This window comes from Aureobasidium subglaciale, assembly GCF_000721755.1.
Source record: "Aureobasidium subglaciale EXF-2481 unplaced genomic scaffold scaffold_14, whole genome shotgun sequence".
Taxonomy (NCBI): Eukaryota; Fungi; Ascomycota; class Dothideomycetes; order Dothideales; family Saccotheciaceae; genus Aureobasidium; species Aureobasidium subglaciale.
In genome coordinates this window covers 212,094-238,345 of record NW_013566981.1, presented here as the reverse complement: position 1 = coordinate 238,345, position 26,252 = coordinate 212,094, and the positions used below count along the sequence as shown (strand labels likewise).

Sequence of the window (26,252 nt, the reverse complement as noted above, 5' to 3'; positions counted from 1 at the left end):
CGATTGCCAGCCACGCCCCATGCTATAACGAACTTTATGACATTTCTGTTTTTGTACTACCATGTAAAAGATACCCATTCTATTTTGCAAAATAAGCATTACAAATTATTCGTCTTCCTCTTATCCGTGTCACATTCCATTCTACCATCGCAGCCAGAACGTTTCGCGCGGAAGCTTCGGAGCCTCTTCCAAGCCTTCTCCCAACCAAAAGTATAAAAGAGACCATCACATCGCTTGGACACGCTCAACAAAAAACAAAAATGTATGCTCTCCATCAGGGAATCGAACCCTGGTCTCCCGCGCTTGACGAGATCTTACTCCTGACAAGCGGAAATCATGACCACTAGACCAATGAAGATAAGCCAGCTTTGCTGGTATTGGTTTATGGATGACCGGGAGAAAGTATGATATATATCGCTGCAATCGCTCAAACATCGCGTGGATCTCAATCAGTGCATATGGCTCTATAGAAGTCGGAGACCCATCATGTGTGAGCCTCCTCTACCCAAGTCTAAGCTAAGTAAGTCATTCAGTGTTCCTAGTGTCGATCTAAATTGCTTTTGCTCGATCGATCTGGTGCTGGATTAATCACTCTCCGGGACCTGTTTTACTTAGGAGTGAGTCACGAACAAATAACGACCCAGAGTACATATTCGTGTATTAGTCAACCACAACACATCCCAAGAGATCCAGTTCGTGATCGGATCTATATACAGCATTATAAGAGGCGTATAATCTTAAGGAATACCTTCAATGACCATGGGGAAGCTCATTGTGATCTCGTTGATAGCTAGAAAGCTTGTCGAACGTATCACCCTGTCTATTCACTCTCGGTGGCTGAGACTGTTTGAAAATGGCTGGAAATCTAGACCTCAAGATCGTCATCGAAACGATGATGGGAGGTTGGGAACGAGCACCAGAGATCTGAATGACGTGTCAGGAAGTCTCGACACTCAAGATTCTCAAAAGCTGTGATACTTGTACAGATAGTGAAGCCCAGCCCAACCTGTCAACAGACCATGACATGAACCGAGCTGTAAAGTGCGTGCATGAAGAGGAAAAGAACCCACAATTTCCAACTGACGATATTTCACTCATCAGATAAACTCAAGCAATCAACCGCCGCCTGTATCTGATCCCTCATCCCACCCAATGCCTCGAAAGCAATAGAGTAATTATCCAGTGCTGCGAGTATAGCCCTCAACCCTCCCTCACATCTCTCCAGAAGCTGTCCTGCTTTGACTCTTCCATCTCCAACCTGTTGTTGCGCAAGTACCCAAGTTCGATGATATACCATAAGTAAAGCGTACGCAGATTGCATAGCACAACAAGCAAATGAAGGCATAGTACGCGGTTGCAATGGCGATATCGTGTGGGGGAAAGGTAAACTCTCAAATGCTGCAGCGATGGCCAGAGCAGAGTTCAGGCATAAGCGCGAAGAGTCGTGGCTGCTGAAGGGGAAAGGATGGAAGTAGTCGGTAGTGGTAGAGGATGATGTTGTCGAATTTGGAGGGGAGACGGAGGTCGTGAGACTGGGCACTTGAGTCGGTAGAGCAGAGCTGCAGCCACAGGACGGTGACGAGTCGACAGACATTTGATCCAATGGGTCGCCATTTGTGGGAAGTAGTGGTTCGGACTTTTTGAGATCGCAGTGCTTTTCTGAAAATACCGGAATGTCGAAAAAGGCACAGTAGCGATGGAGCTTTATCCTTGCACTGTTGTTTCACAATGTTGATCAGTCGATGGCTCCTTCCTTCTCCTTGTTCACCATCACTTACCTATTAAGTTTGATCTTGGACATTTGCTTCAAAGAGTACGCGGTCATGGCTTCGGGGTCATCAGAAGCTGGGTTTGAGTCTGTCCAACTGCAAGCTTGTGCAATCAGAGGTTCGATGGTGTTGTGGAGCTCTTGCATGCGTGCAGAGATGTCTGTCCAGTCTTCTCGTCCATCTACCGCACGACCTACCGCGGAGACGAACTGAGTCGCTAGAAGGATAGTCTGTTGTGACTTGATGAAGAAAGGCCATGCCTGGTAGAGATGTCAGTCGCGACCTTATACTCATACCGATGTGTCTTCATACCTCTGGATCTGATGCTTGTGGAAAGCTTGTTGTAAACCGAGAGTCGAACAGCGGTATTGCTGGAGGCTGTCGAAAGGATTAGCACACCCAAGCATATATATCGTAGCTCGAGAACGTACCGCAGAGCTAACGATCGAAGCCTGGCAGATGCAAATGTACTGTAATTCAAGTAAGCCCACTGGGTACTGCTTGTTTCAATGTTGTAAACTCACGGTCATCCACCAGACTCTCCTCCTCGACTCGGCATAAAGATCAAGTTCAGTGCCGCGATCATGCAATGACAAATTCATTGCCATAATCAGTGCTTGGCTAGCCCGATCTCTCATCTTCGTGATGTTTCCACGCTGTGCATACTCGTACACGCTAAGTATACTTAGCGCAACAACACTTTCAAGCTCTATCGGTACGCGCACATGAAAAGCAGGCCGTGAGATGTGCGAACGTTCGTCCAGCAGGGCTTGTGCTGGTGAGATGGATGAATTGGGTATTTCCGAGTCGCTTTCCATCCTTTCCAGTGTGCGTTTCACGAAGACTTGAGCAGCTTCTCTGCGAGCTCTAATGCTTTCTTCCTCAAAGGGTGCTCCTTCTTCTGGGTGAGGGATCAAGGCCAGTATTGCAGAGATGGCAAGACCAGTTGGTGAGAGAGAGTCATATGTAGTACCTGACGATCCTGGATACCAGAACTGCGGGTTGTCCTTAGGATGACCATTTACTGATGCAGGGAGAATTGGGAAGTACGGGTGTAACCATATGTAGTAGGCGTCCAGACTGAACCATCCTATGAGACTTTGTACAGAAGCAAAGATGGGAAGAGGAACTCACATGTCACTATCCGATCGATATCTTCGTACAGATCCAGTCTTTCGTGGAATGTCATCTTGCTGATCAATAGCTCGAGGTAATGGTGCTGCTGTAAATATACTGTCAAACAGCGTATCTGTGTTGTCGAAGTTCAAGTCCAGTTGCGTCAACCCAGCACCAGGTTTGACCATAGTTGGCACAGATTCGTCGAAACCTAGACATTGTCAATCGACCATTGCTAGTTGGCTGACACACAAGAGGCCTGACATTCTTGTGCAATCTTCACATAGTCTGCTTTCTCAGAGTCTTGATTCTTACTGCGTGGCACACGAGCACCACCTCGTCGACTCTGGACATAGATGCATTCTTTCCTGCGGTGATTACACTTTCGAACGTCAACTACAGTCCGCGGAGCGAGAAAAAATCGCCCTGACTTACTCCAGAACATGGATCCTTTCCATCACATCTGATACGAGATGAACGACTTTACAGGGCATCATCAGCAAATGCCATGCCATCCGCTTCAGTTCTTCATACACACCAAGATAAGCAGGCTACTTTGACCGGAGGGACTGCGAACGGCTTTTTACGAATGCCAGTGCTACTCTTCTGACGCGTTTGGGTCTCTGTGCTCATAGTGAATTGTGATTGTTTGATGTTGAAAAATTCATGTAATGATGTAGCGAGGAAGCATACGAGGTCAGGGAATACCAATCACGTACTCGAGTAGTGGCAATTAATCTCGACTCATTGGACGCTTAGAAGAGGAAGTCGGGACGAGCCTGAGGGCAAGGGTTTCTCGGCCGTTTCGGACTCTAGATCCTGAATTTGGTGTTCGATCGCGATTTTTTACTCGGGTCACGTGGTGGCCTGATTCGTCATGTAACAGTTCCTATTCTCCCATAGCAACAATGTAGTAATTGAAAAGGAGCTATCTAAAAAAGTTTCTACAAGTTCAACAATGCTTCACCTAGCAAAGAGCAAATTTTTAATGTCCCCCAATCATAAAATTCATTCGTAAAAAAAGAGGTTTTTTTTTTTGAAAATGCCAGCATTCTTAGCGCCAAGAAAAGAAGATTTCGAACAAAGACATTATCCCAAACCCATGATCATGATATTTACTTGAGAAGGGGCAACAGAAAGAGGGAGAGTAGAATTGTAGTATCAGACTGCCACTGCCTTGGGCTGCGCACCAGGCGGAAGCTTGGGAAGTGGGAGTGATGGAGGCGGTGCGGGTGGTGCTAGACCGAGGATTGGCATGCCTAGATCAAGTGGTGGCAGCGGCGACGAGGAGGGCTTTTGGACCATAGGAGCCCTGGGTAGACTAGCTACACCACGGAGGCACGGTACAGATTCAGCCTTGGTAAGATGAGGGCGATTTCCGGCAGTCTTGGGTCGGACTGAAGAGAGGAACGGGGCATGGTTGGTACGAATTTGGATGCTGGCTGGTCTACGAAGAGGACGATCTTGAGATCGTACCATGTCATCTACTGGTGAGGGTGGAAGGGCTTTGGCGTGAGAAGGAGCCGATGTTGGCGCGGCCACATTATCAGCATTGGGGAAGAGTGAGAGCTTGATCGAAGGCGTTCGTTGAGGCTTGCGAGAGAAATTCTCAACAGATCTATCGACCGGCCTCGAGGGCATTGTTGGTATGGCTGGTAGCGCTCTTGTCGGCGGAGGCGCCGGCTTATGAGGCGATTGTGAAGGTCTTTGTCGAGGTAGGGATGTGCCGTTCGAGGACGGGTTGACTTTCAAAGGCAAGCGCTTCATAGGCGGCGAAGGTGTTTGCTGAGTGGTTGACGCTGACAACCCATCAGACACCTTACGTGCTGGCCAGAGTAGGGGGAAGTCGGCGACAAATGAGTCAGGACGGGGTCTGCCAATGATGGGGTTTGGCTTTGGGCGTTGGAGCTGGCCAGTCGTCGCAGATCTTGGAAGAACTGGACTATCAGTATCAAATTCGTCATGCAAAGACCCTATCGAGGACTTTTGGGATGCATTCTTATCACGAAGCATGCGCTTCCCAGCACTCATGCCGAAACTGACAGCTGAATCGTGAGTAGTGACAGAAAGAGGCGAGTCATTTGTGTCGAAAGACGCCATCTTCCTAAGTCTATCAATACCGTCACGCTCTGGTAAGGGCTTGCGAGAAATCGTCGCGTTCGAGTTCCTCCTTTGGTAGGAGTGCATTTCAGTCACCTCGGGCTGGATAAACGGCGCAACCCCAGCACTGGAATCACGTCTCAGTCCACCTGCGGATCCTATTTCAGGACTGGCCTTTGGAAACGAGAAATTCGTGAAAGCTGGCTGGTCTTGTTGACTGATGGAGACACGTTGCTTGATGCGCAACTTTGGTGCTATCGTGCTTAGCTTCTCAAGAGCTTCAGGCTTCACGCCATCTCCCAAGACTGCACCCAAGATGACGATCTGCTTCCTCACGGCGTTCATCCAAGAGGTGAGCTCTTCGGCAGTGCCCAGGATAATGAGTATACTGTGTTCGCCCACACGAGGGAGGTTTTCTTTGAGTCCGATCTTTGTGAGGAGTGATGTCTGCGAGTGAAGCATGTGATGCTCTGAAACAGCACTCGGCTTTTGATCTACTTGCAAAACATAAGGCCTTCCAGGGACCAGGTCACATGCGAAGGCGACAGACTCTTGTCCTAGCTGTAAAGCTCGTTCGGGTAGTCTTTCACCTCCACCCTTCTCAGGATACTGGAGAATGAGACCATCGTTGGAGAGAGCGAAGATCTTTCTCTGGAAAGGTCCTTGACTGAGAGAGTTCCTGCCACTCCTGCTTTGTGCCTTGTGATCGCCTTTGATGCTGTCGACACTGCCTCTTCTTTCCTCGTGGATATGTACTGGTATGATGTGTGATGCGTTTGATTTCCGAGGTCTGGTCAAGCGAGATGTACCAGACTCGTCAATGGCCTGCGCAATGGTCACTTTACTCGAGTCTGAGTAGATGTCGAACAGCGTCGGTAAGGATGGCGTCTCGTCCTCTTCCTTGACATCCTCAGAAGTGGGGGTGCGGCTCCGGGCAAGTTTTCGAGGGTCCTCACGAACGGACAATGAAGTGCTAGGTCGACGGTGTACTGTTTGCGGTCCGTTGTTGGCACGAGGGGATGGTTCGCGCGCAATCAAATCTGGACTTGGTGTAGCCCGCCCGGGGTCAATGATTGGAGTGACGGCATAACCAGACTCGTTGAAACCTCTTTGCTTTTCCACCTTTGGTCTGCTGAAAAGGTTGAATATGCTAGATTTCGGGTTCAGTCGTCGGTATCCTCGTCCTGTCCGGTTCGAGCTTGGCGTGTCTCTCCCGTTATCCTTTGGGGGTTCCCTTATAGCCGGTAAAGGTTTATCTTTAAACGAAGTTTGGATCGGAGGCAGATCCTTGAACTTGCTCGTGTTGATTGCGTCAAAAGCGTCATTCTGATCGGCCGCCATCTGGCCTTTCAGTTCATCCAAAAAGCCGAGTCTCTGATGAAACGAGATGGACGGGTCGAGAAGAACAGTGGAAGGAACAGAGGAAGATGAGCGAACAGCTAAGAAAAGAAGCAAAGGAGCCGTGAAAGCGGCATTTGGGTTATGACAGGAGCGGACGTGGGATAGGAAGAAAGAAAATGAAGGAACAACAGAATTAGATTAGCCATGTTGTATTGGGATGTCGAGGGCTTAGTCGGCCCAAAGTTCTATCTGAAGCAAACGAGACAGTGGAGGCGGACCATGCGGACCGCGCACGCAAGCGGATTTAGCAGGACCCATTTGGAGGTCGTGCTGTAGGTGGCGTGCAAGCAAGCAATAAAAGGTCGAGTCGAGGAGAGTCGCAGTAGCACCGAGCAGACGGTCCTCGGACACGCATTACAGCACAAAAGAAAAATTAGGAAAACGATGGATTGAGAAATCTGCACGCAGCACTGTGACAGGCAAGGGCAAGTGTGCAGGCGGGATGATGGAATCGACACCGGTGCAGTGGGTTGCAGATGAAACTCGGCTGGAGGAGGGGACGAGCGTGGACGATGGGAGTCGGGCATGCTGAAACGAAGGTAATTTGCATAGCCGGCGTGCACGCCCAGACGCCAAAAAACCAAGCGGGTCGATAGCATGGAGCGGAAGGCGCGCCAGATCTCCCGTCTACGATGCAAGCATGGACTGTAGAGAGAGTCGAGGTTGGAGGTTATCGGGAGCGTACCAAAGATGAGCATGAGGGGGGGAAGACGGAAAGTGGATTGCTCGAGAGAAGGTCAAAGCATCTTGATTGTAAAAGTGGCCATGTGCATGTGGTATTGGCGAAGCTTTTCATATTTAGGACAGCTACATGCATGGCACCATGGATTGGTTCAAACCTTGTTGTAGAGTATAGGGGTTCACAGAAGAGCAAGTAGTTGGCTAGAGTAACGCTGTACGAGGCCGCAAGAAAAGGATGAAGGCTTCGGAGGTGAGTGGAAGCAAATGGCAGGGACAAACGGCGCGACCGCGGGCAGTCGAGGGCAGCGTCGCGGTTGTCGAGAACAAGACAAACGCAGCAGCTTCGGCATGCAGGAACTCCAAACGGGAGAACAGGAGCACAGAAGTGGCCGCGAACACAGCAAAAAGTCTCTGAAGCAAAGTCAACCAAACCTTGTGAAGAAGATTGAGGGTTTGGCCGTTCACGTGGTGTGTCTTCGGACGACAGGCGTGATGTAGGGATCAGGGTCTGTCGAGGCTGAACAAAGCCCTCGGAGGCCTGACGTATGAGAAGGCTCAAGCGACCCGACACAATACATTGTTATCCCGAGTGAAGCGATGCACGGATATCTGATGCATTGTTGACTTGGCTAGACAATGGAGTCAACGGCCGACACGAGATACGATGGTCACAGGGTGAGAGATGGGTAGGTACGAGTGAGGGTGGTGGAGTGACAGTGAGTCGAGGTGAGGTGAGCGGGGCAGCTTTTGGCAGCAGCGGTCAAGCAACAAAGTCATGCATATGAAGAAGGCGCCTGAAATAAAAACATGGCTCCAGATCTCAACTCGCTCCCTCCATCACCAACCCTAGGACGCACGCCAGACACCATGACTGCCGCCGAGAACCAGCCGTCGCCGCATTCGCCGTCGCTTTCGTCGCTCCAAGCAGCTGCAGCCATCAATGCCGGCATGCGCAACTCGCACTCTCCACGCGCCAGCGCCACCCAGCGCAGACGATCCAGTCTAATGACCAACCTGCATCTGAACGATGCCCAAATGCCTGGTCCTGGAGAGATGCAAGACTCACATCACCACCGCGCCCCTAGCCTGGGCCAGATGCACCAAGAGCTGGAGAACGAACAAGAGGCCCAAGTCAATAGACTGCTGCAAATGATCCGAGCACAACAAGACCAGATCGACGAACTGCACGCCGATCAGCCTGCCACTGCCACTGCCACTGCTGGCACCCCCTCGGACTCCGACACCAGGCCGCGCACTCTGTCAAGCTCGAGCAGACATCAACCGCTGCCTCAGCGTCCCGTTTCGTTATCGCGACACTCTTCGCAAGCCGTATCCGTCACCAGTGGCCCCCGAAGCAGCAGCAGATCTCCCGCCCTGCGTCCCGTCGTCTCACCACACGACCCGATGCGCGAGGACTGGCTGCTTGGTGCAAACCGCGACGAGAGTGCCTTCTACCAAGCAGAGACGCAGATGCTGACGCGCGAGAACCAAATGCTCAAGGCCCGTATTCGCGAACTTGGTCAGTCATATCACACACCTTATGCCAATCTCTCAACCAACACACACTGACCAACCACCGCAGAGCGCCAGCTGGCCCATCCCGACCCATCACCTACTCATCACCAACCACCCGCATCTCACAGTCCCGCTGTCATCTCTCCTCTGACAAGCCCTCCGGTCATCTCCGAGCCCACTCGGCAACAACCTTCATGATCTCCTTCGCCGTCTGACGTGTCACGATTCGCATCTCATCTCAAGCAGGAAAATGGCGTTATCAAGGAGATTCTCGGCCTAGGTACACCACGCCCGACTATTGCTTCCATATACTCTTCTTTGACGTTTTCGAATTCCGTCATCATCTTCTCGAACCTGTGCGTTTCATCGTTCTTGCCATGACCCTTGCTTCATCGCTTGGTCTATAGCCCGATTACTTCTCTCACTTAGGGCCAGCATGTGCCCTCGCTATATTCTACTATGTCGTCTTGTTGAGCTATTCATTGAGCCCTCACGAGTCCCACAGGTGGTCGAGCAATACAACGACGGCCCCACAACCTGTCAGTGGGATTTGAGACATGGACGCGGCTCACAACGTCTTGTATAGGTAAATCCTCCCGCTCCAGACGGCAATATAGGGCTCTAGACGATTACATGTAAGCCCTACACGTGTTTCGCTGCCGAACTCTCATCTATCATAGACTGCCGGCGTTTGTATTCTGCCAAGCACTAACCGTTTCCAATTTGCCCACGCCCAATTGCGTGGACTTTTGATATGGCCGTTTCGATACACAACTGATAGGCTTAACGTCCATAACGGCTCCGGCCAGATGGACTTTTTTCACTGGTCAATTGCCATCTACACAGCTTTTCGACCCTGCATCTCTAATCTTGTACGAGGCGAACAACGTGCCTGGGCTTGTCTTGATTCAGCGACATCTTCAACGTCTACCAGCGTCCAGCTCCTGGACACTCAACATGTGTGGTGTTATTTCTTTTATGCTTTATCTGTTGTGATTGCTATATAACCATGGAGGTCTTCTACTACTCTTTCCTCTTCTTAGGTCCTTCACCAATTAATAGCCCATCTCAAAAAAGCCTCGCCTGGTGCGTTGCTGTCGTCGCCAAATTCTGAATTATTCTTAATCTTTATTTCTCGATCTAATCCTTAATCATGAAGCTTACTGCCTCTGCTATCTTTGCTTCTGCAATCTTACTGCAAGATGTCGCCGGCCGTGGTAAGCCCATCTCTCCCATACATCACCCTGTGTCCAATATTGATAATCTCTCAGTCGTCGAACGTGCTACCGCCACACCTGTCAAGAACGCCGGCAAGCGTGGCCTTTCTTACAACAATGCCGCCTACACCATGCCCTTCTCGTTGTCTGGTCAGAACTCTCAGGTCTCCTGGGCATACAACTGGTACTCAGCAGCCGGTAGCGGCTTGAACCCTGCAATTGAATATGTCCCTATGTTGTGGAGCAATGCTTCCGATCTTACTAGGGACTGGCCTGGCAACGCTCAAGCTGCTATCAATGCCGGTAGCAAAGCCTTGCTAGGCTTCAACGAGCCCGACCTTTGTCTCGCTGGTGCCGGATCTTCCTGTATGGAAATGCCATCAGCCGTCAAGGCATGGAAGCAATACATGGAGCCTTTTGCCGGTAAGGCTCTTCTTGGTTCTCCTGCCGTGACGAATGGAGGCTCGCCTATGGGCTTGACGTGGCTTCAAAACTTCATGGGCAACTGCACTGGCTGCCACATTGACTTCATCAACATCCACTGGTACTCCAACCATTGGGCCGGTGCAAACTACTTCAAGCAGCAAGTTCAGGCAGCTCATGACATGTCTGGTGGCCGTCCCGTCTGGGTCACCGAATTTGGTCTTGACGGCAGCCAAGGCCAAACAACTGCTGATCTCACATCTTTCTTGGAGGAAGTCATGGAATGGATGGACGCGCAGGATTACGTTCACCGCTACGCCTACTTCATGGACACCACTGGCATGTTGATGACCTCTGACGGATCTGGCATGAGCGACTTAGGCTCCATGTACAACTCCTACCCCGAGGTGAGTGCTGCTTCTTCCGCTTCTCCCTCTTCGACAGCTGTGCTGTCCTCTTCCTCGTCTTTGACGGCTGCGCCGTCGATTTCGTCATCATCTTCCGTAACCTCAATCGCTGGTTCGACATCGACTTACGTTTCTTCAAGGACTACGAGTGTGACGACTAGATCGTTAACAACTGGTTCTTCCAATAGCCAAAGTTCTGCCGCCGTATCGACTACACAGAGCTCTTCCTCTTCTACCAAACCTGCCGTCTCGACGACCATATCTAAAATTGGTACTTCGAGTGCGTCGGCCGCTGCAACCGCTCCTGCCGGCATACAAGTTCTCAGCGCCTACTTTGCCGACAAAGACGTTACTGCTGCAGCTCACACTGCTTTTGTGCAGAACGGTAACTTGGTTGTCAATACGTACACACTGGCTTCGGTATTGTCTGTATCAGACCCTTGGTATGGCACCGTCAAGACCATTTCGGTTCTGTACACCTATAACGGCGCCACATACATCTTCGCATCTGCCGAGCAGACCGGCACTTACACAATTACTCCCTCCACCATCCCCGCTTCTGCCATGACACCTTCTGTTGCAGCGACCCATGGCGCAAGTATCACGATCATCGGTATGGTCTGGGGCGCGCAGCAAATCAAGACTGCCAGTGTTTTCGACCGCGTCGACTACCAGCAAGCCACAAACTGGGGCTTCCAGATCAACACCAGTCTGTTCGGCGTCGATGGCTTCTGGGGCCACGCCAAGGTTGGCATAATCTGGTACAGGGATGCTCAGGGTGTGTTGAAGTCACTTTTCAGCAGAGAAGGTGGGTGGGTCAAGTTCTAGAACTGAATTGGACCGTAATCGTACAAAAGTACGTACTCGTACTCTAATAAAGTAATGTTTATCTGATCCTTCTTTCTTAGTGCACACTAGAAGGAAATAGTATTTGCAATAGATTTAGTAGAAGCTTTCTAGACACATCCACTTTGTCTACCTCTGATTCATGGTGAATTTGTTCTAGTCGAGTCAAGGGGGAGAGATTGAGTCATTGGTATTCTAAATTAGAGCGGAGTGGATGTAACCCAAGCGACTCGACTTCGGAGACTCAGGCCGTTGGAGGATACCCCTGAGGGAGCTTGCATGTGAAAGGGCAGGATTGCTCTGAGCCGTTTGCAGAATTGGACTTGAGCGGAATTAGTCCGCGAAGAGACAATCAATGACGCGATTGCCAGTCGCGTCGTCTGGCGAAAGTGGGAAGCACCTGTGCCATCTTGAGCATGATCTAGGACTGTTTTCTGTGTTTGGCAGAGCAGACATTGCAATCACACAGCATCCTCACGTCACAGACTCATATCTCACATTCCAAGATGCGCATCACCACCGCTCTACCACTGCTGCCACTCGTAGCCGCCCTACCGACCACCCACCCCGACGCGAAACCCCTCCCTCTAATCATCTGGCACGGCCTAGGCGACCGCTACGACGCCGACGGAATCGCAGATGTCGCCGCCCTAGCCAACGAACTTCATCCAGGCACCACAGTCTACCCAATCCACCTCGACGCCGACGGCAGCGCAGACTCACGCGCCACCTTCTTCGGCAATCTAACCACCCAACTCAGCTCCGTCTGCGCAACCCTCTCCTCCAATACCACTTTTTCCTCCAACAATACCAGAATAGACGCTTTGGGCTTTTCTCAAGGCGGACAGTTTCTCCGTGGCTTGATTGAGAGATGTCCGGGTATCGAGGTTAGGAGTCTTGTTACTTTTGGCTCGCAACATAATGGTATTGCCAAGTTTCAGAACTGCGGTACTTGGGACTTTGTGTGTAAAGGTGCTATGGCTGCCATGAAGGGAAATGCATTTGGAGAGTGGGTTCAGGGCAATGTGGTTCCTGCTCAATATTACAAGGAGACGAACGAAACTACTGGAGAGCCTACGCAGAGTTATCTGGACAACAGCAATTTCATCGCCGATATCAATAATGAGAGAATTAACAAGACGAGGGAATACAAGCAAAGGCTGGCAAAGCTGGACAAGTTTGCCATGTATGTGTTTGAAGAGGACAAGACTGTTATTCCAAAGGAGAGTGGATGGTTTGCCCATGTCGATTTGACGAGTCTGGAAGTCACTGGCTTGAGGGAAAGAGACATCTACAAGCAAGATTGGATAGGACTGAAAGAGTTGGATAAGAAGGGAGCTTTGGTTTTCAGAAACGCTAGTGGTGGACACATGGATCTCTCCGAGAAGATCTTGACGGAAGCATTCATGGACTTCTTTGGTCCTGAGAGAAAGACGAGGAAGTCTGAGATTGAGGCTGTGGAGCAGGTTGTTTTTGAGGAGCTTTGAATGGTAACCCAATGACACGAATTTTCCTCAACTCAATTTTACCATGCATTGATACTGCTTGTGCCGCCATGATGCACGTGCTGGGGATCAGAGAGATTGCAGGCTAATGTCCAAGGGCTCCATACTCGGAATGACAGAGGTCAACGTCGTCCCAATTCCTCTTCACCATCGTTCATCAGTGTACGAGTGCTGTCATGGCTGCTACAAACTCGTCAGCAACAATCTAGCAATCAATCTTGTACACAGGTCAACACACACATACGCATGCACCTAAATCGACTATCACCCGTGTCATTCACCCCATTCCGAAAACACCCTTGACAGCAGGTCACTGAGGCTTAGGAGTGCCATCCGGATATAGCAGAGCCACTCGCTGTGGCTTCTGCTTATTCTTTCTTTTCTCCTGTCACAGAGTCAGTGTTGTGGTTTTGAATGGGGACTGAAGAGGGCTTACAGCACGGCTGAACAGGGGAAGCTCGTAGTCTGGGCTTGAGGGGGGAGGGCGACTGAAGAGACGGTTGTAGAGGGTCTTGAGGGGGAGACACATGGTGAGATCTTTTGCTCCTGTTATAAGGTGGTGTGGAGAGGAGTGTGGAGAGGGGCAGAAGGGACAGAGAGTGGTATAGCTGCAGAGGATCGGCCGATTGCTCTCGCATGTCAATTCAGGAGGATCGTTTGTTGTGACTCGACGCATTACAATGAGTCTGTTCGCTTATGTCGTCGTGCCGGAACGTTCTGTGCTCCACAAGGTTGTTGACCTCCATTCACAGTCTCTTCGTCTTCGGGCAGCGATCGAGCTGGAGCATTGAGGAAACTTCCACAGATGCTTGAAAGCTTGCGTTTCATGTCTGAGGTGAAAAGAGATGTTGATTGGTTAGGCAAGCATGAGCATACTCATGTCCTTGAGAGGTACTGAATGTACGAAGCTTGATCTACTTACATATGAGATTGGTAGGGGAAAGAAAGCGACCTTCATTTTGATGGCATGGCTTTTTACGATGGACCAATTTTGGAAGCATGTGTTTGCTTGTCCTATCTTTTTAGAAAATCACTACAATGGAGCGAAGTCCTTGACAAGAGTGCTTACGGAGTTGTTATTAATCACATAATTGCTTATCCCGGTACATCCTTCCAGCTGAAAGACAAAGTCAAACTTGAGCATGTATTGACGGCGTCGACTTTTCTTACAAGCAATGTCTTCAGTCCATTGGACATCATAGCTAATTTGATCAACCAAACAGTCATATAAAAACAGAACTTCTCTGAATCATCTCTTCTCTTCTCAACCGAGACCCATCTCCCGGTCCATCTTCCAGAACACCGAAATGTTCAAAGTGTCCTGCGGTGCTTCGTTCAGTCCTCGGCCTATCCTACGCAGCACACCAAACGCAGCAGCACGAACGGCGTCAGTGGATCTTAAGTGTCTATGGGCGATCTCGGTAGCGTACAGACATTCGCTCGACCACTGTCGGACAGCAGCGCATGGTGCGACGATGTGACTCCTGGCTGCAATAGTGGAGCGAACGGTTCGACGTCGGGTACACGGCTTACTCCTGACGTCTACTCTAGTACCTACAGTACTCCTGATTGGCTTGATCCGCCGTTTGTCTTGTCTTTATGAAAGGAGATCGTTCTTGTCAGTTTCTTTGTTGGATGGCTCCTGCTGCAATGGGAAGTGCCTATGCGACAATCCCGAAGTTTTGCCGGCCAAAAGGTCTTCTAATGCTCTGCCAAGCTGAGCGACTTCAACTCCTTTGTCATCATCCATGGGAATTGTTTTAACAAGTAGAGACAAAGACGCTGGTCACAACACTTTCCAGAAACTCCGGTATATAAGAAACTCCTGGACCGTTCGGATGAAAGGACCAAATAGTGAGTTCTGAGATCCGCTGAAAGCACGGCGAGAACGGCAAGTATATATCTTTTCTTATAAATTTCTCCACTTTCCGTATTCACGACAAGCAAGAGCAGGAAAAGAAGGAGTGGAAGAGCCAGGAGTCGTAGAGAGATGTTGCTAGAGCTGTCTTTGTCGAGAATCGGATGGACAACCGTAACTTGGATCTGGAGCCCTAGTCAGTACAGCGACTCATGACGATGACGACGATACTCTAAGATCATACATATATGTCTCCAAGCTCGTCGGATAGGGGTTTTTGTGACCTAGCTCTGCTGGAGTCATGGCAAACCACAGCCGGCTCATTCTAGCTTGTCTCCAGACCGGCTCAAAGCCTCAGGTCATAGAATATACCAGCGGCATCCTGGACCAGGGCTCTCTAGGCAGACTCTGGAACACAGAACCAGATGCTTCAAACACTGCTGAGATATCAGGGGCTGGCTACGCTCAGCATTGAAAGATCAAATGTCTCTTATCTGGTGTTAGACTTGTCTTGGTCTGTCGCACCTCTCAGGGGATTGTCTCATCGCCGCTGCAGACGAGATTTACATATACCGAACATCCTCGTCCAGGAAATGACAAGCTCTGCTCGCTCGAGCTCTTGGCAAGCTCTCGGTGTGATGACAGAGAATTGGTCGTCGTCGTCAGGGGGATTTACTCTTCCAACACATTGAGCACAGACCAACCGCACAATTGGCCATTACGCTCGCACAGGTTAAAACTCCGGCCTCGCACTCAGTTGCTTCTCCTCCGCGACACACCGTGCAAATTCTTGCTGCGCCTTCTGACCTGTCGTCGATTATCACCTTCGTTCTCGTACACCGCTACAACCCTATCTCACCCCTGTGTGCAGCCCCTGCCATCACGACCAGTACTTTCTGCTCACCATGGCCGGAATCATCTTGCACCATGAGTTGGAGCATGGTTCTGCTACAGCTGGTCAAATCCACAACAACAGCACCAACATTCAGACTAGCAGCTCTCTTACCCTGGTCAAGCCCATGTTCCATCGCAAGTACTACACCACACACACGTTCCACGACTTCGTAACTCCCGACCTCAACTCTATCATTCACATCATGGGACCGTGGCAGGCCTTGGACGCATTGGAACGCACTCTAACATCAACTGGAGACATCCATGCACTCCGTTACGATGAAACACCCAAGCTCTCGCCATGGCTGCCATTTCTCATCTCCTTGAACACTGTCTGCACTCAGATCGGACTGCCGATCATGACCGAAGACGATCTCCAGCAATTCCTTTGTACTCCATGGTTTCTGGATTTCGCCAAACACTCTGTCAAGCACAACAAGCTCGAGAATAAGCTCGACCTTGGCAAGTTGGCTTCCACTTCGGCTGTCACAGAAGACCATATGAGTGTAGTTCTAGAAGCTTTCGCGGCTTGCCATAGCATCGACAAGATCGAGCTTGGAATCGTGCACCTCTGCAAGAACGGTATCGAGGCTCAACTTTACCCTTGGACCGCAAATGGAGACAAACACACTGTCTGGATAGTCGTCAATGATCTCTGCAAGCCCATCGTCTTCTATGGCCTGGGCCGCCGCAACTTCTCGAAGCAAATCGCCGCGGTTGATCAGAGTAGTGATGACGATGATAGCGATCACGAGGATAGCGATGACGAGGATAGCGCCCAAGAGGAGGAGGAGGACGAGGAAAACACCGACGCACACCTGCCTGAGGTATCCACCACTACACTCAGCAACTTCATCACCAAGCCTCGTGAGACTGCCAGTCGTATCGTGGCACAAAGAACTCCCCTAAACGCTGGTCTGACTGTCGATACAATTTTGCAGAACCACATCGATCGACTTCATTACAACAATGTTCTCAAGGTTGGTCTCAATTACAGCAACGCCCAGATCGCCAAGAAGGTCAATGAGGCAGATGCCGCGGTAAAAAAATCGACCAAGGAATCGACCAAGAACTCAAGATTCGAGACAGGTGCTAGCGGTGTGGTCAAGCGCATCAACACTGCGATCAAGTATATTGAAGACCAGCTCAACATCAAGAGTGGTGCCTTTCGCACCGAGTACGATCGCACACGCAAGGCAAACGGTGTCCCCATCCGTGGCAAGGACGAGGTTAGCGAGGCTGACCTCGCTACCTTCGCTACCCAGATCAGAGGTGCCATGGAGTGGATCGAGGCAGGCGGCCCTCGCCCTCTCACCCTCGTTCCTTACGGTACTGCTGGACTCACTGGTTCGGCTTCTACCTCTACCGCCCCTTCGACCACTGCCGCTATCGCCCCCGTTCCTCACATATTCAACCAGTACCCTGGTATGATCCCAGCTCCAGTCTCACAAACCGTTGCCCCCACGTCGAACTCCTGGATCCCCGCAGGCTATGATCCCGCGTCCAGTGTCCCCATCGGTCGCGGTCCCCCTCCTGATGCTTCTCCCCAATGATCCGATCTTTGCTTCATTACCTTTTACCCACACAGCGATAACGAGAGAGAGAAGAATTATTACTTTTGCTTGATGACCTGGTGCCTACGTTTGTGCTCTGTGCGATCTGTGTTGTGCTCAGCTTTGTTGAGCGAAAGTAGTTGTCGTAATGCGAAGCAAATTATATAGCGCTTAGTATTCGTAGGTCCGGCTCCTGTTTTGATGGCTGCCAACGCCACTCAGATCGCTGCCGCCATGAACTGGATCCAGACTGGTGGTCCTTGCCCTCTCGTCAACACTGCTGTTAACGCTACCATTCACCCACCCTGCTCCTAGTTCCAACTTAGCACCCTAAGTTTCTGGAGCTCTTACTACTGGTTGTGTACCTACCTTTCTCCGCACTGCCTATAATTGCGAGAGAAAGGCTTAGGGCATCCCTATCCGTGTAAAGAACGGTGTGAGCGAGGCCGTGCTCGCAACCTACGCCCTCCAGATCAATAGAGCTATGGCTTAGATCAAGAATAGAGGCCCTCACCCTACCACTCTTGTGCCTTATGTCGCTGGCGGTTGCCCGACTACTGCTAATGCTACCGCTTCAACCGCTGCCGCCGCTCCTGCCACCGTTTCTGGCCCTCAACCAGTCAACTCATACTCTGGCACGATCTCGACCCCTGCCTCATATGCCGCTGCCCCCTGCTCCGTCTCTTGGCCTCCTTCCGGTTGGGCACCCGCCTCCAGAACTCCCCTCGGCCGTGACCTCGGCGCCACTGGTAACAGTCCCACTCAGGTCGATGACGGCGACTACGAGATGGATGACGAGGACGTTTAGTCGACCTCTGACAACTTCATGCAGAACCAGCAGCGTTTATGACGAGCGACTGAGATACTCACAACAGCGACGAGGAGAAAACAATAATTATTTTTGCCCGATGATCTGGTGCCTGTGATCGTATTCTATAAAATCTGATTTGTGCTCAGCTTCGTTGAGTGAAAATAGTTGTCGTAACGCAAAGTGAACTTTCCAGCTCTTGGTATTGTCGAAGAGATGTTATTGTCAACAAGAGGCCAGTGCTCGAGTGAGAGCCAGGAGCAAAATATATACAGTTCCCAAAGGAGCCAAAAACTCCTTCTCCGCGACACAACACTGCCCATCATGTCAGATATGAACTTCAGTCACGCGCACGGTACTCCTCAGGGTGATCATGTAAGTCAAGGCAATAACGACCATCATTACAATCGTTCTCTGACCCACACTCAGCACCACCACAGCCAATACACCACTCAGGTCTTTCGTGACTTCATCACCCCCGGATGGGGCGCGATCGTCAACATCAACGGTACCAAGCAGTCACTAGATTCCCTGAATCAGGCTCTCTCCCCCAATGTCATCGCTAGACAATTCCGTCAAAACCCTGGTTCCTCGCCTTGGACAGCCTTCCTCATCGCGCTGAACAGAATTCTCACCACGGCTGGTCTGAACCTCATCTCCGAGCCTGAATTGATGCACCTTTTGCGCATGCCCTGGTTTGTTGTTCTCGCAAAGCAGTCTGCCAAGCAGCATCGCGTCAAGAACTACCTCAATCTCGACAACCTGGTCTCACTCAGCACGATCTCCGAAGATCACATGGTTGTGGTTTTGGAGGCATTCGTAAAGGCTTTCCAGCTTGACAAGATCGAGCTCGGGTTCGTTTGCATCAGAAAGAGCGTGAAGGCCTTCCACTACCCCTTCACCGACCCCTCAAACAGACCTACTGCTTGGATTGTGGCCGATCTCCGCTCCAACCCTACTGTCTATCATGGCATTGGTCATATGATCATGAAAAACTCAGCCCCTGCCGTCGATCAAGACAGTGACGAAGAAGACGAGGATCATGACGAGAGCGATGGCGATCAGAACGTCCCCAGTGGTCCGACCAACACACCTGCCTCCGCCCTCCCCGTGACTACTCCTCGAAAGACGAACCCGGCTGTACTGGCTCAACAGGTTCCTCTCCCTTCGAATCTTTCCGCTGACGATATCCTACGTGACCACAAGAGCAGATTGCAGTACATGAACATCCTCAAGGTCGGCCTCAACTTTAGCAACCAGGAGATCATGGCTGCATGCAATGACGAAGCTTTGCCCAAGAACGAACAGATCAACGGAGGTACTGCTGTCGTCAAGCGTATAAACACCGGAATTGATTGGCTCGAGGGTCAATTTGGTATCAGCGGTGGTGCTTTGCGCACCGCCTATGATCGCCAGAGAAGAGACAACAATGTCCCTATCCGAGCTAAGGACGAGGTGGATGCCACTGTGATGGCTACAAACGCCGTTCCAGTTCGCTGAAACCGGCGGTCGGCGTCCTCCTCCACCGGCACTAACCCTGTCCTTGCCTCTGGTCACAATGCAGTCAACCATCTGCCTGCTACAGCCTCAGCTCTCAACGGTCCCACCGCTGGTCATGTACCTGGTTCTTCAGCCCCATCTGGTAACACCTCTTTCGGTCACGCCCCTTCTGGTCATGCATCTTTCGGTCAAGGCCTTACCGTTTACGCCCCTTCTGGTCACGTACCTCCTGGCTATGTCCCTGCCTCTGCCAATCCCTGATATACATGCGGAAGACTGAACTGCTCAAACAGCTCAGGTATTCAAATGGAGTGGAAAGGTCAGCAACCTAGCAGGCATATCACGACGCATTCACCCACGCAAGTGCAGGCCGGAGCCTTGATTCTTCCGCGCAGTCGGACACACCCCTTTACTTTTTCTTTGTTAATCTCTTTGCTCAAAGGGGAGTGCTACGCAACAAGAAACCATACCGCTATCACTCTGATCGAAGGGCACACATTTGACCAATCTGACCAAGAGCGGCGCATACGGCTGAACTTCAGGAGGCTGGGCAAAGCTGGAGGAAGATGGATGGTTAATCCGAGGGCACGAGGCCATTCTGAGGGGTTGAAAGGCGGTAGTAATTAGATCATAGCTATTCCGCATAAGTGGCATACGCCGCTGGGATGGGATGGGATAGTGAATTAATCAATCGATCAATCAACCAATTAATCTTCCATTCTCTATGGTTATGCTCCGGCTTCCACTATCCCCATGAACGTTCAGGGAACTGCTGCTCCCTAAACCTTTGCTTCAAGAACCCCGGTATCGTGCTCGTGCTCTGTATGATCTGTTCAGTGCTTCATGGCTGTTGATTGGTAGAATGGACTGGAGCAAAAACGTGTAGAGGGACGGTGAAGACGGCGAGAAGGGAGTAGAGTGCCGTCATAGTCCAGCGGGCTTGGAGGTAGATGAGCCAGGCGTTTAGGAGAGCCAAGGGGAGGGGTTGGGTGGAGAGTTGGGCGAGTGGAGGGGAAGTTATGGGGCTGTTGTGGCGGAGATGGTGGTGTGCTAGGTCCACGAGGAGGAGATTGAAGACGGCGGAGGCGAGGTTTCGTATGGCAAAAGGGATGCGTGGGGAAGAGGCTGGAGGTGCTGGGGGGAGGTTGCGGAGTTGATGGGTCCTGGATGGGTGGCATGGTCAGTATATCCCATATCTTTGTCAGAGTTACTGTAGATATCCTGATCGTGGTTGAGAGGGAACAGGTGTAGGAAAACAAGAGACAGACGACTCGAAAGACCTGCTGTCAACTTGCGTATGAAGACCACGGTCGAGGGAAAGAGCCATGGAGAATCCGACGTGACAGGAAAACGATAGCATCCATGGTTATCACCTCAGGGAAAGAAGAGATTGGCAAGAGCGAACGACAAGATGGATAAGCCAACAATCGGAAGAACAAAACAAAGCAAAAAAGCAGCAAGAAACACAAAAGAAGAAAAACTCACCATCCAATACCCCTAGCACCCATACACCCAACCTCCACCGCATCCCAAACCCTCTGCAACAACCCCCTCTTCTGGTTTCCCTCCTTTCCCACCTCTTTCCCTTTGTCCTCTTCCCCGTCATCTTTCTTCTTCCTCTCAAACCCCCTTTCCCCCAGCACACCCACGGCCAGAATCCTCACCACAACACTAAACATCGTACACCCAGTAATATAAACATCCAAATAAGCTCCTGCATACTTATACACCGCTATACTATATATCCAATAGATACCCCATGTAGACGAGAAGAGGAAGAGGAGTGTAGAGTTAGAGGTCGCGGTGAGACCAAAGAGGAATTGTGTCAAGAGGGTAAGGTAGGGAGGGATGGTTGGTGAAGGGATTGAAGGTGGGGTGTCGAGGGTTGCCATGGTGGGGAGGATGGCCCGAGTTGGCTGTTTTCGTGATTGTTGTCTTGTGTTTTGGGAAAGAGAAAGGGAAGAGGAGGTGAAAGGGTGTCGAAGAAGGTTGAATAGGATCTTAGTGGCTTATATCTAAAAGAGGCTGAAGGGCAGGGTACCGATGGAAAGGTGCATCAGTCTTTGACCGGTGTCTCGAATGTTGGACCTCGCGTAGAAATAGGCATCGTCTCTATCTCTGTAAGCGATGCCACAAAGACGATCGTCGGACTCTGTTGGGTGGTGGGCGGTGGGCGGTGGGCGGTGGGCGGTGGGCGGTGGGCGGTGGGCGGTGGGCGGCCTAGGGTACATGCATGCAGGTGCATATTGGCGCTACTTGGCTACAGATCAAGGTCAGTGCTTTTCCAGGACAATCACCTTCAAGCCATGCAGGGACAGAAGCATCAAGTCGTGAGGAAAACAAGTCTTTTGCAAAAAACATAAAAAAAATCTAGCCTATTCAGCTGCTATAATGCTTGAATGCTGCTGCACGCGATAAACAACAGGCGGTCTAAGACGTCCGGGTGCCAAATGTCCAATTCGTCCCATGTCATCCCAAATACCCTTCTTCTTTCTTCTTCCGACCTCGCCAGCGCAGGTCTTCTAAAGCTTGGCCTTGGTCTCGATGGTAGGAAGCATGAGCTCCTTCATCTCTTCGGCGGCCTCGTTGATGTAGTGGCTCATGCGTTCAGACCCAAGCTTCTTGGACACAATGTTGAACTGCAAGCTGTTCTCGTTGATCATGTAGGCGATACCCCAGCCCTCGTCGATGACTTGACTCCAACCGTAGCCATTGAAGTACTCGGAAGACAGTTGCGAGGAGGAGATGAACCAGGAAGACGAGTATGAGAAGGCAGGGTCGCTGAAGATGGAGGGGAGTTGCTCTCCTTCCTTGAGCAGCTTCTTGAGCCCGAAGAGGTGACGGTCAACACCCTTGCCGTCGGAGGCATCACTAATGTAGCCGACGTGCTGCTTGATGGCGGCTTGCAGCTTTTGTCTGCACTCGTCGGGTGTCGCGTCGGGGGAGGCCATGGCATCGGTGAAGGCAACGGACTCTTCGCTGACGGTGCGGCAGGTCTCGGTACGTCCTTGTTGGAAGCGGCGGGTGGCGGCTGATTCGTAGGTAGGTCTGTTCTTGCCGTAGAACTTGTGGTAGGCGAGCTGGATGATCATCTGAACGTAGGCGTCGGGACTGCACTTGAACTTCTTGATCAAGCCCTTGCCGTAACCTTGGTATGCCTGAACCTTGAGCTCGTGCTCACCGATGACCTTTGTGAAGTGTGCTTGGGCAGTCTTGATGTCCTCGAGGTTTGCAGGGGAGAGGTCGAACTTGATGGGGGTGGGGTCGGGGAGGTTGCTGCGAACTGAAGGGTTCTCGTAGTCGAGCTTGTCGTTGAAGATGAGCATGTTGATGTAGTCGTTCAGGCGGTGGGTGGGGGTGCCGTCCATCATGCTGTGCTCGCCCATGAAGCCTGAAGTTCCGTTGTCGTTAACGATGAACTGGAGCGGCTTGTCGAAAAAGCGGTTTGCACCATTGCCGTGCCAGTATTGATGAGCGCGCTCTTCGAGTGTGACGGGCTTTGCTTCGTCCAGGCAGATGACGAAGGAGGAGGCCTCGATTGTCTGGAGAGCGGCCTCGTTGGATGGGTTTTGGGCAATTAGAGCCTCGCGCATCTGCAATTGTTAGTATACCATGTCGAGAGTCCTCTCACTGGCCTGACGTACCTCGGTCCAAGTGTCTCTGTTCTCGCTAGTCATGATACCGATCGAGGGGACGTCCTCTGCCAATTGGTAGATGCGCAGGAACTGCTGCTCCAATTCCTTTGTGGTCAACTCCTTACCACCAACCTCGTGGAGCACCTTGAAGAACTGGTTCTTGCGAACGACAGTAATGTACTTGTGCTCATTGGGAGTGTAATTCTTGGGGTAGTCGGCAGGCTTGGCAGGAATACGGCAGCAGTTGAACATGTACTCATAACTGCTCATGGCGATGGGCAGCTTCTTCATGTACTCGGGCTCGAGAGTGCCCTCCACGACTTGCTTGCGGAAGTCGAGAACCGACGAGGCAATAGCAGCAGCTCTCTTTGCTGGGTTTCTTCTCTTACGGTCATCGCGGTGACTGTAGAAGTATGAGACGTAGGGGACGACGGGATCACGGTAGGCGAGGTACGCGGCCTCGTTCCACCACTCGTAGATCCAGTTCTTGTGCTTGGGGTCCTCTCTTCTGGCGACCAGACGCTTCTGCAGCTCCTGGCCGAGACTGTTGGGTGCGAGGAAGTCGTTGACAGCCTTTTCGGTCTGCTCGTACTCTTGCTTGCTAAGAAGAGGGTGCACCGATCTCAGGTAGCGCTTGGCTGTCTCTTCCAATGTGGGAACTGGCAGACGTGGCAGCGACTCCTCGAAGCGAAGCATGGGTCCCTTGGACGCGTCCTCCTTGTAGCCTGTGAGACTGTCAATTTGCCGTTCGCCAGATCTGTGGACACATTTGAATACACACCTTGCGGCAGCGAACTGGTCTTGCGGACAGGCGCCATTCCGATCTTCGCAATGTTCGAGGGGGTGGTGATGCGTGGGCGGCTTAGCGGAGAGGAGAGAATGCGGGCACGAAGACCAAACATTCCAGTGATGTGTATGAGGAGTAATAGGGAAGTAGAAAGGAAGGTAGATCTGCAGAGGAAGCAGAAAATAAAATAAAGGCTTAGCGATGAGACTCTTTCCGTCACACCTGAGAAATAGCCTGCTACGTAGTTGTTGTCTGCGCAAGGCCGAGAGTTCCTCGGTCGACTGAGCTACCCCAGATCAGCGCGAACCGAGGTTCACTGACAAGCCGCTTCACTCACCTCCGCGTCTGTAGCGGTGGAGCCCCATAGCCGCTCCAGCCTAGAGAACAATTGATAGAGACCGTGTGCTTCATTTCATACTCTTCACATGCTTCTCGACATCTGTCATAGATATCTGCGAGTCACAGGATGTCTGACCATGAGATCAGCTTGCCTCAGCGTGAGAAGAGATGCAAATGGCAGCATTCCTGCCAAGAGCCGAAGATACAGCAAGCTCGCTTTCTATGCGAGCTATCACATGTTCACTATACTTTCAACATTCGTTCTTTACTCTACCATCGGCCCATGCACAGCCGAGTCCGGGCCAAGATGGGCCACCGGATATATTTTCGGCCTTCTGACAAGCACCATGTGATGAACGATTGAAGCAGAAGTGTATGGCGTGCAACATAGATTTTAGCCATGTATATACCAATTGCTAATAGTACACATCATCAAAGAAGAGTCTAGCTCATAATTTAAGGGTTCTCCTTGGCGAACTTGACACCCTTCTCAATGTTACCCTTAAGGTCCTTGAGACAGGCGTCGAGGAGCTTTTGCTCGTAATCAGTGATCTGGCCGACGGGGTGGATCTTCTCGACACCCTCGGGGCCGAGCTCGACCTGCGAGGCGAAGAAGTCAACACCCTGGTCCTTGTAAAGGGGAGAGTCGACAAAGGTGGGCTCAATGACACCCTTCTCGCCCTGGGCAGCCTTGAGGAGAGACTCGGCGAAACGGGCACCAGCCATGGCCATGGAGAGAGTGGCAGAGCCAGCACCGCCCTTGGCCTGAACGACCTCGTCACCACCGAACTGGACGCGCTTGACGTAGGCGTCGAGCTGCTCGCCCTCGAGGTTGTAGCCAGACTGGGAGAGGAGAGGGACGATGGTAGCACCGGAGTGACCACCAACGACGACGATGTTCTCAGAGGCAGGGTCGGTGCTCTTGAGCTGGGAGATGAAGCGCGAGGCACGGACAACATCGAGGGTGGTGACACCGAACATGCGCTTGGGGTCGTAGACACCGGCAGCCTTGAAAACCTCGGCGGCGATGGGGACGGTCGAGTTGACGGGGTTGGAGATGATCAGGATGTGTGCCTTGGGGCAGTGCTCAGCAGCGGCCTTGGCCAAGTCGCGGACGATCGAGGCGTTGGTGTTGAAGAGATCTGGGAAACATCAGTATGTGTATCCGTCTCTTCAATTATGAGATGAGCATACCATCACGGGTCATGCCAGGCTTGCGGGGGACACCAGCGGGGATGAGGACAATCTCGGAGCCCTTGAGGGCGGCGGCGACATCGGCCTGCTCGTAGCCCTTGACCTGTATATGTTGTGAGCAATTATGCTCCAGATGGATTGAGATTGTATGATACTTACAACAGACTTGGTGTTAACGTGGGAGCAGTCGGCAGCGACACCTAGATTGACATTCACGTCAGCGCTGCGGAGGAGGAATTGGTTGGAGGCGACGACATACCGGGAGCACCACGGACATCGTAGAGAGCGAGCTCAGTGACTCTGGGGTTGAGCTTCAGGAGAAGCGACAGAGGCTGGCCAATACCACCACCGGCACCGAGGACGGCGACCTTGGAGGCCTGCGCGCATACATGTCAGTGTCTTGATTGACAATACGCCAAAATGGAGCTGTCCGAGACATTGACAGCTACAATGGATGCAAACTTACATCGCGGGCAGAGACCGAGAAGGCTCTGCGCTGAACAGTACTAATGACTTGACGAGCGGCAAACATCTTGATAGTAGCAACGAGGGTTTGTTGGACAGGAAGTGTAGAGATGGACTCTGGGAACTCAAAGATGTTGGTGCGAGAAGCTCGTGCACGAGCCAATCGATTGAATCAAGGATTGTTTCACCTCCGATCGTGGCCGCGTGCTTGGCAAGTGCAGTGAAACCCCTCTACCACC

The 26,252-nt window shown here is 51.4% G+C and overlaps 11 protein-coding genes across 11 annotated transcripts; 5 read left to right on the top strand and 6 right to left on the bottom strand.

Moving 5' to 3' along the window:
* Positions 1-848: 848 nt before the first annotated feature.
* AUEXF2481DRAFT_41260 (uncharacterized protein) lies at positions 849-3,669 on the bottom strand. The gene is made up of 9 exons (XM_013487114.1): positions 3,424-3,669; positions 3,321-3,366; positions 3,150-3,267; positions 2,904-3,096; positions 2,294-2,849; positions 2,201-2,239; positions 2,082-2,147; positions 1,779-2,029; positions 849-1,715 (listed from the first exon to the last, which is right to left on the bottom strand). Exons 1-9 carry the CDS (start codon positions 3,516-3,518, stop codon positions 1,091-1,093), a joined length of 1,989 nt encoding a protein of 662 aa, XP_013342568.1. The 5' UTR covers positions 3,519-3,669; the 3' UTR covers positions 849-1,090.
* An 82-nt stretch (positions 3,670-3,751) lies between these two features.
* On the bottom strand, positions 3,752-6,672 carry AUEXF2481DRAFT_291253 (uncharacterized protein). The gene has a single exon (XM_013487241.1). It carries the CDS (start codon positions 6,324-6,326, stop codon positions 4,047-4,049), a length of 2,280 nt encoding a protein of 759 aa, XP_013342695.1. The 5' UTR covers positions 6,327-6,672; the 3' UTR covers positions 3,752-4,046.
* AUEXF2481DRAFT_41259 (uncharacterized protein) lies at positions 6,528-7,459 on the bottom strand. Its single transcript, XM_013487113.1, has 2 exons — positions 7,226-7,459; positions 6,528-7,174 (listed from the first exon to the last, which is right to left on the bottom strand). Exon 2 carries the CDS (start codon positions 7,082-7,084, stop codon positions 6,572-6,574), a length of 513 nt encoding a protein of 170 aa, XP_013342567.1. The 5' UTR covers positions 7,085-7,174; positions 7,226-7,459; the 3' UTR covers positions 6,528-6,571.
* A 110-nt stretch (positions 7,460-7,569) lies between these two features.
* On the top strand, positions 7,570-9,109 carry AUEXF2481DRAFT_291385 (uncharacterized protein). The gene is made up of 3 exons (XM_013487240.1): positions 7,570-8,586; positions 8,650-8,938; positions 9,080-9,109. Exons 1-2 carry the CDS (start codon positions 7,875-7,877, stop codon positions 8,778-8,780), a joined length of 843 nt encoding a protein of 280 aa, XP_013342694.1. The 5' UTR covers positions 7,570-7,874; the 3' UTR covers positions 8,781-8,938; positions 9,080-9,109.
* A 215-nt stretch (positions 9,110-9,324) lies between these two features.
* On the top strand, positions 9,325-11,835 carry AUEXF2481DRAFT_41256 (glycoside hydrolase family 128 protein). Its single transcript, XM_013487112.1, has 2 exons — positions 9,325-9,799; positions 9,854-11,835. The coding sequence occupies exons 1-2, from the start codon at positions 9,736-9,738 to the stop codon at positions 11,455-11,457; spliced, it is 1,668 nt and encodes a 555-aa protein (XP_013342566.1). The 5' UTR covers positions 9,325-9,735; the 3' UTR covers positions 11,458-11,835.
* Positions 11,836-11,981: 146 nt separating this feature from the next.
* Positions 11,982-12,962, top strand: AUEXF2481DRAFT_47371 (uncharacterized protein; the record flags this gene model as incomplete). Its single annotated transcript, XM_013487150.1, has 1 exon — positions 11,982-12,962. One exon carries the CDS (start codon positions 11,982-11,984, stop codon positions 12,960-12,962), a length of 981 nt encoding a protein of 326 aa, XP_013342604.1.
* A 2,781-nt stretch (positions 12,963-15,743) lies between these two features.
* Positions 15,744-17,285, top strand: AUEXF2481DRAFT_30609 (uncharacterized protein; the record flags this gene model as incomplete). The annotated part of the gene is made up of 1 exon (XM_013487063.1): positions 15,744-17,285. The coding sequence occupies one exon, from the start codon at positions 15,744-15,746 to the stop codon at positions 17,283-17,285; it is 1,542 nt and encodes a 513-aa protein (XP_013342517.1).
* An 880-nt stretch (positions 17,286-18,165) lies between these two features.
* On the top strand, positions 18,166-19,780 carry AUEXF2481DRAFT_291211 (uncharacterized protein). The gene has a single exon (XM_013487239.1). It carries the CDS (start codon positions 18,310-18,312, stop codon positions 19,591-19,593), a length of 1,284 nt encoding a protein of 427 aa, XP_013342693.1. The 5' UTR covers positions 18,166-18,309; the 3' UTR covers positions 19,594-19,780.
* Positions 19,781-20,327: 547 nt separating this feature from the next.
* Positions 20,328-21,567, bottom strand: AUEXF2481DRAFT_291205 (uncharacterized protein). The gene is made up of 2 exons (XM_013487238.1): positions 21,079-21,567; positions 20,328-20,756 (listed from the first exon to the last, which is right to left on the bottom strand). The coding sequence occupies exons 1-2, from the start codon at positions 21,483-21,485 to the stop codon at positions 20,435-20,437; spliced, it is 729 nt and encodes a 242-aa protein (XP_013342692.1). The 5' UTR covers positions 21,486-21,567; the 3' UTR covers positions 20,328-20,434.
* Positions 21,568-22,115: 548 nt separating this feature from the next.
* AUEXF2481DRAFT_47370 (uncharacterized protein) lies at positions 22,116-24,046 on the bottom strand (the record flags this gene model as incomplete). Its single annotated transcript, XM_013487149.1, has 3 exons — positions 22,116-23,186; positions 23,238-23,953; positions 24,010-24,046. 3 exons carry the CDS (start codon positions 24,044-24,046, stop codon positions 22,116-22,118), a joined length of 1,824 nt encoding a protein of 607 aa, XP_013342603.1.
* Positions 24,047-24,787: 741 nt separating this feature from the next.
* Positions 24,788-26,135, bottom strand: AUEXF2481DRAFT_109281 (uncharacterized protein). The gene is made up of 5 exons (XM_013487237.1): positions 26,015-26,135; positions 25,808-25,925; positions 25,708-25,748; positions 25,549-25,651; positions 24,788-25,496 (listed from the first exon to the last, which is right to left on the bottom strand). The coding sequence occupies exons 1-5, from the start codon at positions 26,078-26,080 to the stop codon at positions 24,811-24,813; spliced, it is 1,014 nt and encodes a 337-aa protein (XP_013342691.1). The 5' UTR covers positions 26,081-26,135; the 3' UTR covers positions 24,788-24,810.
* Positions 26,136-26,252: the final 117 nt, after the last annotated feature.

Bases quoted from the DNA above. Each gene is read 5' to 3' on its own strand.
- AUEXF2481DRAFT_291211 (XM_013487239.1), top strand. From the start codon at position 18,310: ATGTTATTGTCAACAAGAGGCCAGTGCTCGAGTGAGAGCCAGGAGCAA.
- AUEXF2481DRAFT_41256 (XM_013487112.1), top strand. From the start codon at position 9,736: ATGAAGCTTACTGCCTCTGCTATCTTTGCTTCTGCAATCTTACTGCAA. The intron at 9,800-9,853 runs GTAAGCCCATCT...ATAATCTCTCAG, and splicing joins GCAAGATGTCGCCGGCCGTG to TCGTCGAACGTGCTACCGCC.
- AUEXF2481DRAFT_291385 (XM_013487240.1), top strand. From the start codon at position 7,875: ATGGCTCCAGATCTCAACTCGCTCCCTCCATCACCAACCCTAGGACGC. The intron at 8,587-8,649 runs GTCAGTCATATC...CAACCACCGCAG, and splicing joins GGCCCGTATTCGCGAACTTG to AGCGCCAGCTGGCCCATCCC.
- AUEXF2481DRAFT_41260 (XM_013487114.1), bottom strand. From the start codon at position 3,518: ATGAGCACAGAGACCCAAACGCGTCAGAAGAGTAGCACTGGCATTCGT. The intron at 2,240-2,293 runs GTGAGTTTACAA...CTTGAATTACAG, and splicing joins GGAGAGTCTGGTGGATGACC to TACATTTGCATCTGCCAGGC. The intron at 2,030-2,081 runs GTATGAAGACAC...CATCTCTACCAG, and splicing joins CACAAGCATCAGATCCAGAG to GCATGGCCTTTCTTCATCAA.
- AUEXF2481DRAFT_291205 (XM_013487238.1), bottom strand. From the start codon at position 21,485: ATGGCAACCCTCGACACCCCACCTTCAATCCCTTCACCAACCATCCCT. The intron at 20,757-21,078 runs GTGAGTTTTTCT...CCACCCATCCAG, and splicing joins GGTGCTAGGGGTATTGGATG to GACCCATCAACTCCGCAACC.
- AUEXF2481DRAFT_41259 (XM_013487113.1), bottom strand. From the start codon at position 7,084: ATGCTCATCTTTGGTACGCTCCCGATAACCTCCAACCTCGACTCTCTC.
- AUEXF2481DRAFT_291253 (XM_013487241.1), bottom strand. From the start codon at position 6,326: ATGGCGGCCGATCAGAATGACGCTTTTGACGCAATCAACACGAGCAAG.
- AUEXF2481DRAFT_109281 (XM_013487237.1), bottom strand. From the start codon at position 26,080: ATGTTTGCCGCTCGTCAAGTCATTAGTACTGTTCAGCGCAGAGCCTTC. The intron at 25,926-26,014 runs GTAAGTTTGCAT...GTATGCGCGCAG, and splicing joins TCTCGGTCTCTGCCCGCGAT to GCCTCCAAGGTCGCCGTCCT. The intron at 25,652-25,707 runs GTAAGTATCATA...CAACATATACAG, and splicing joins ACGTTAACACCAAGTCTGTT to GTCAAGGGCTACGAGCAGGC.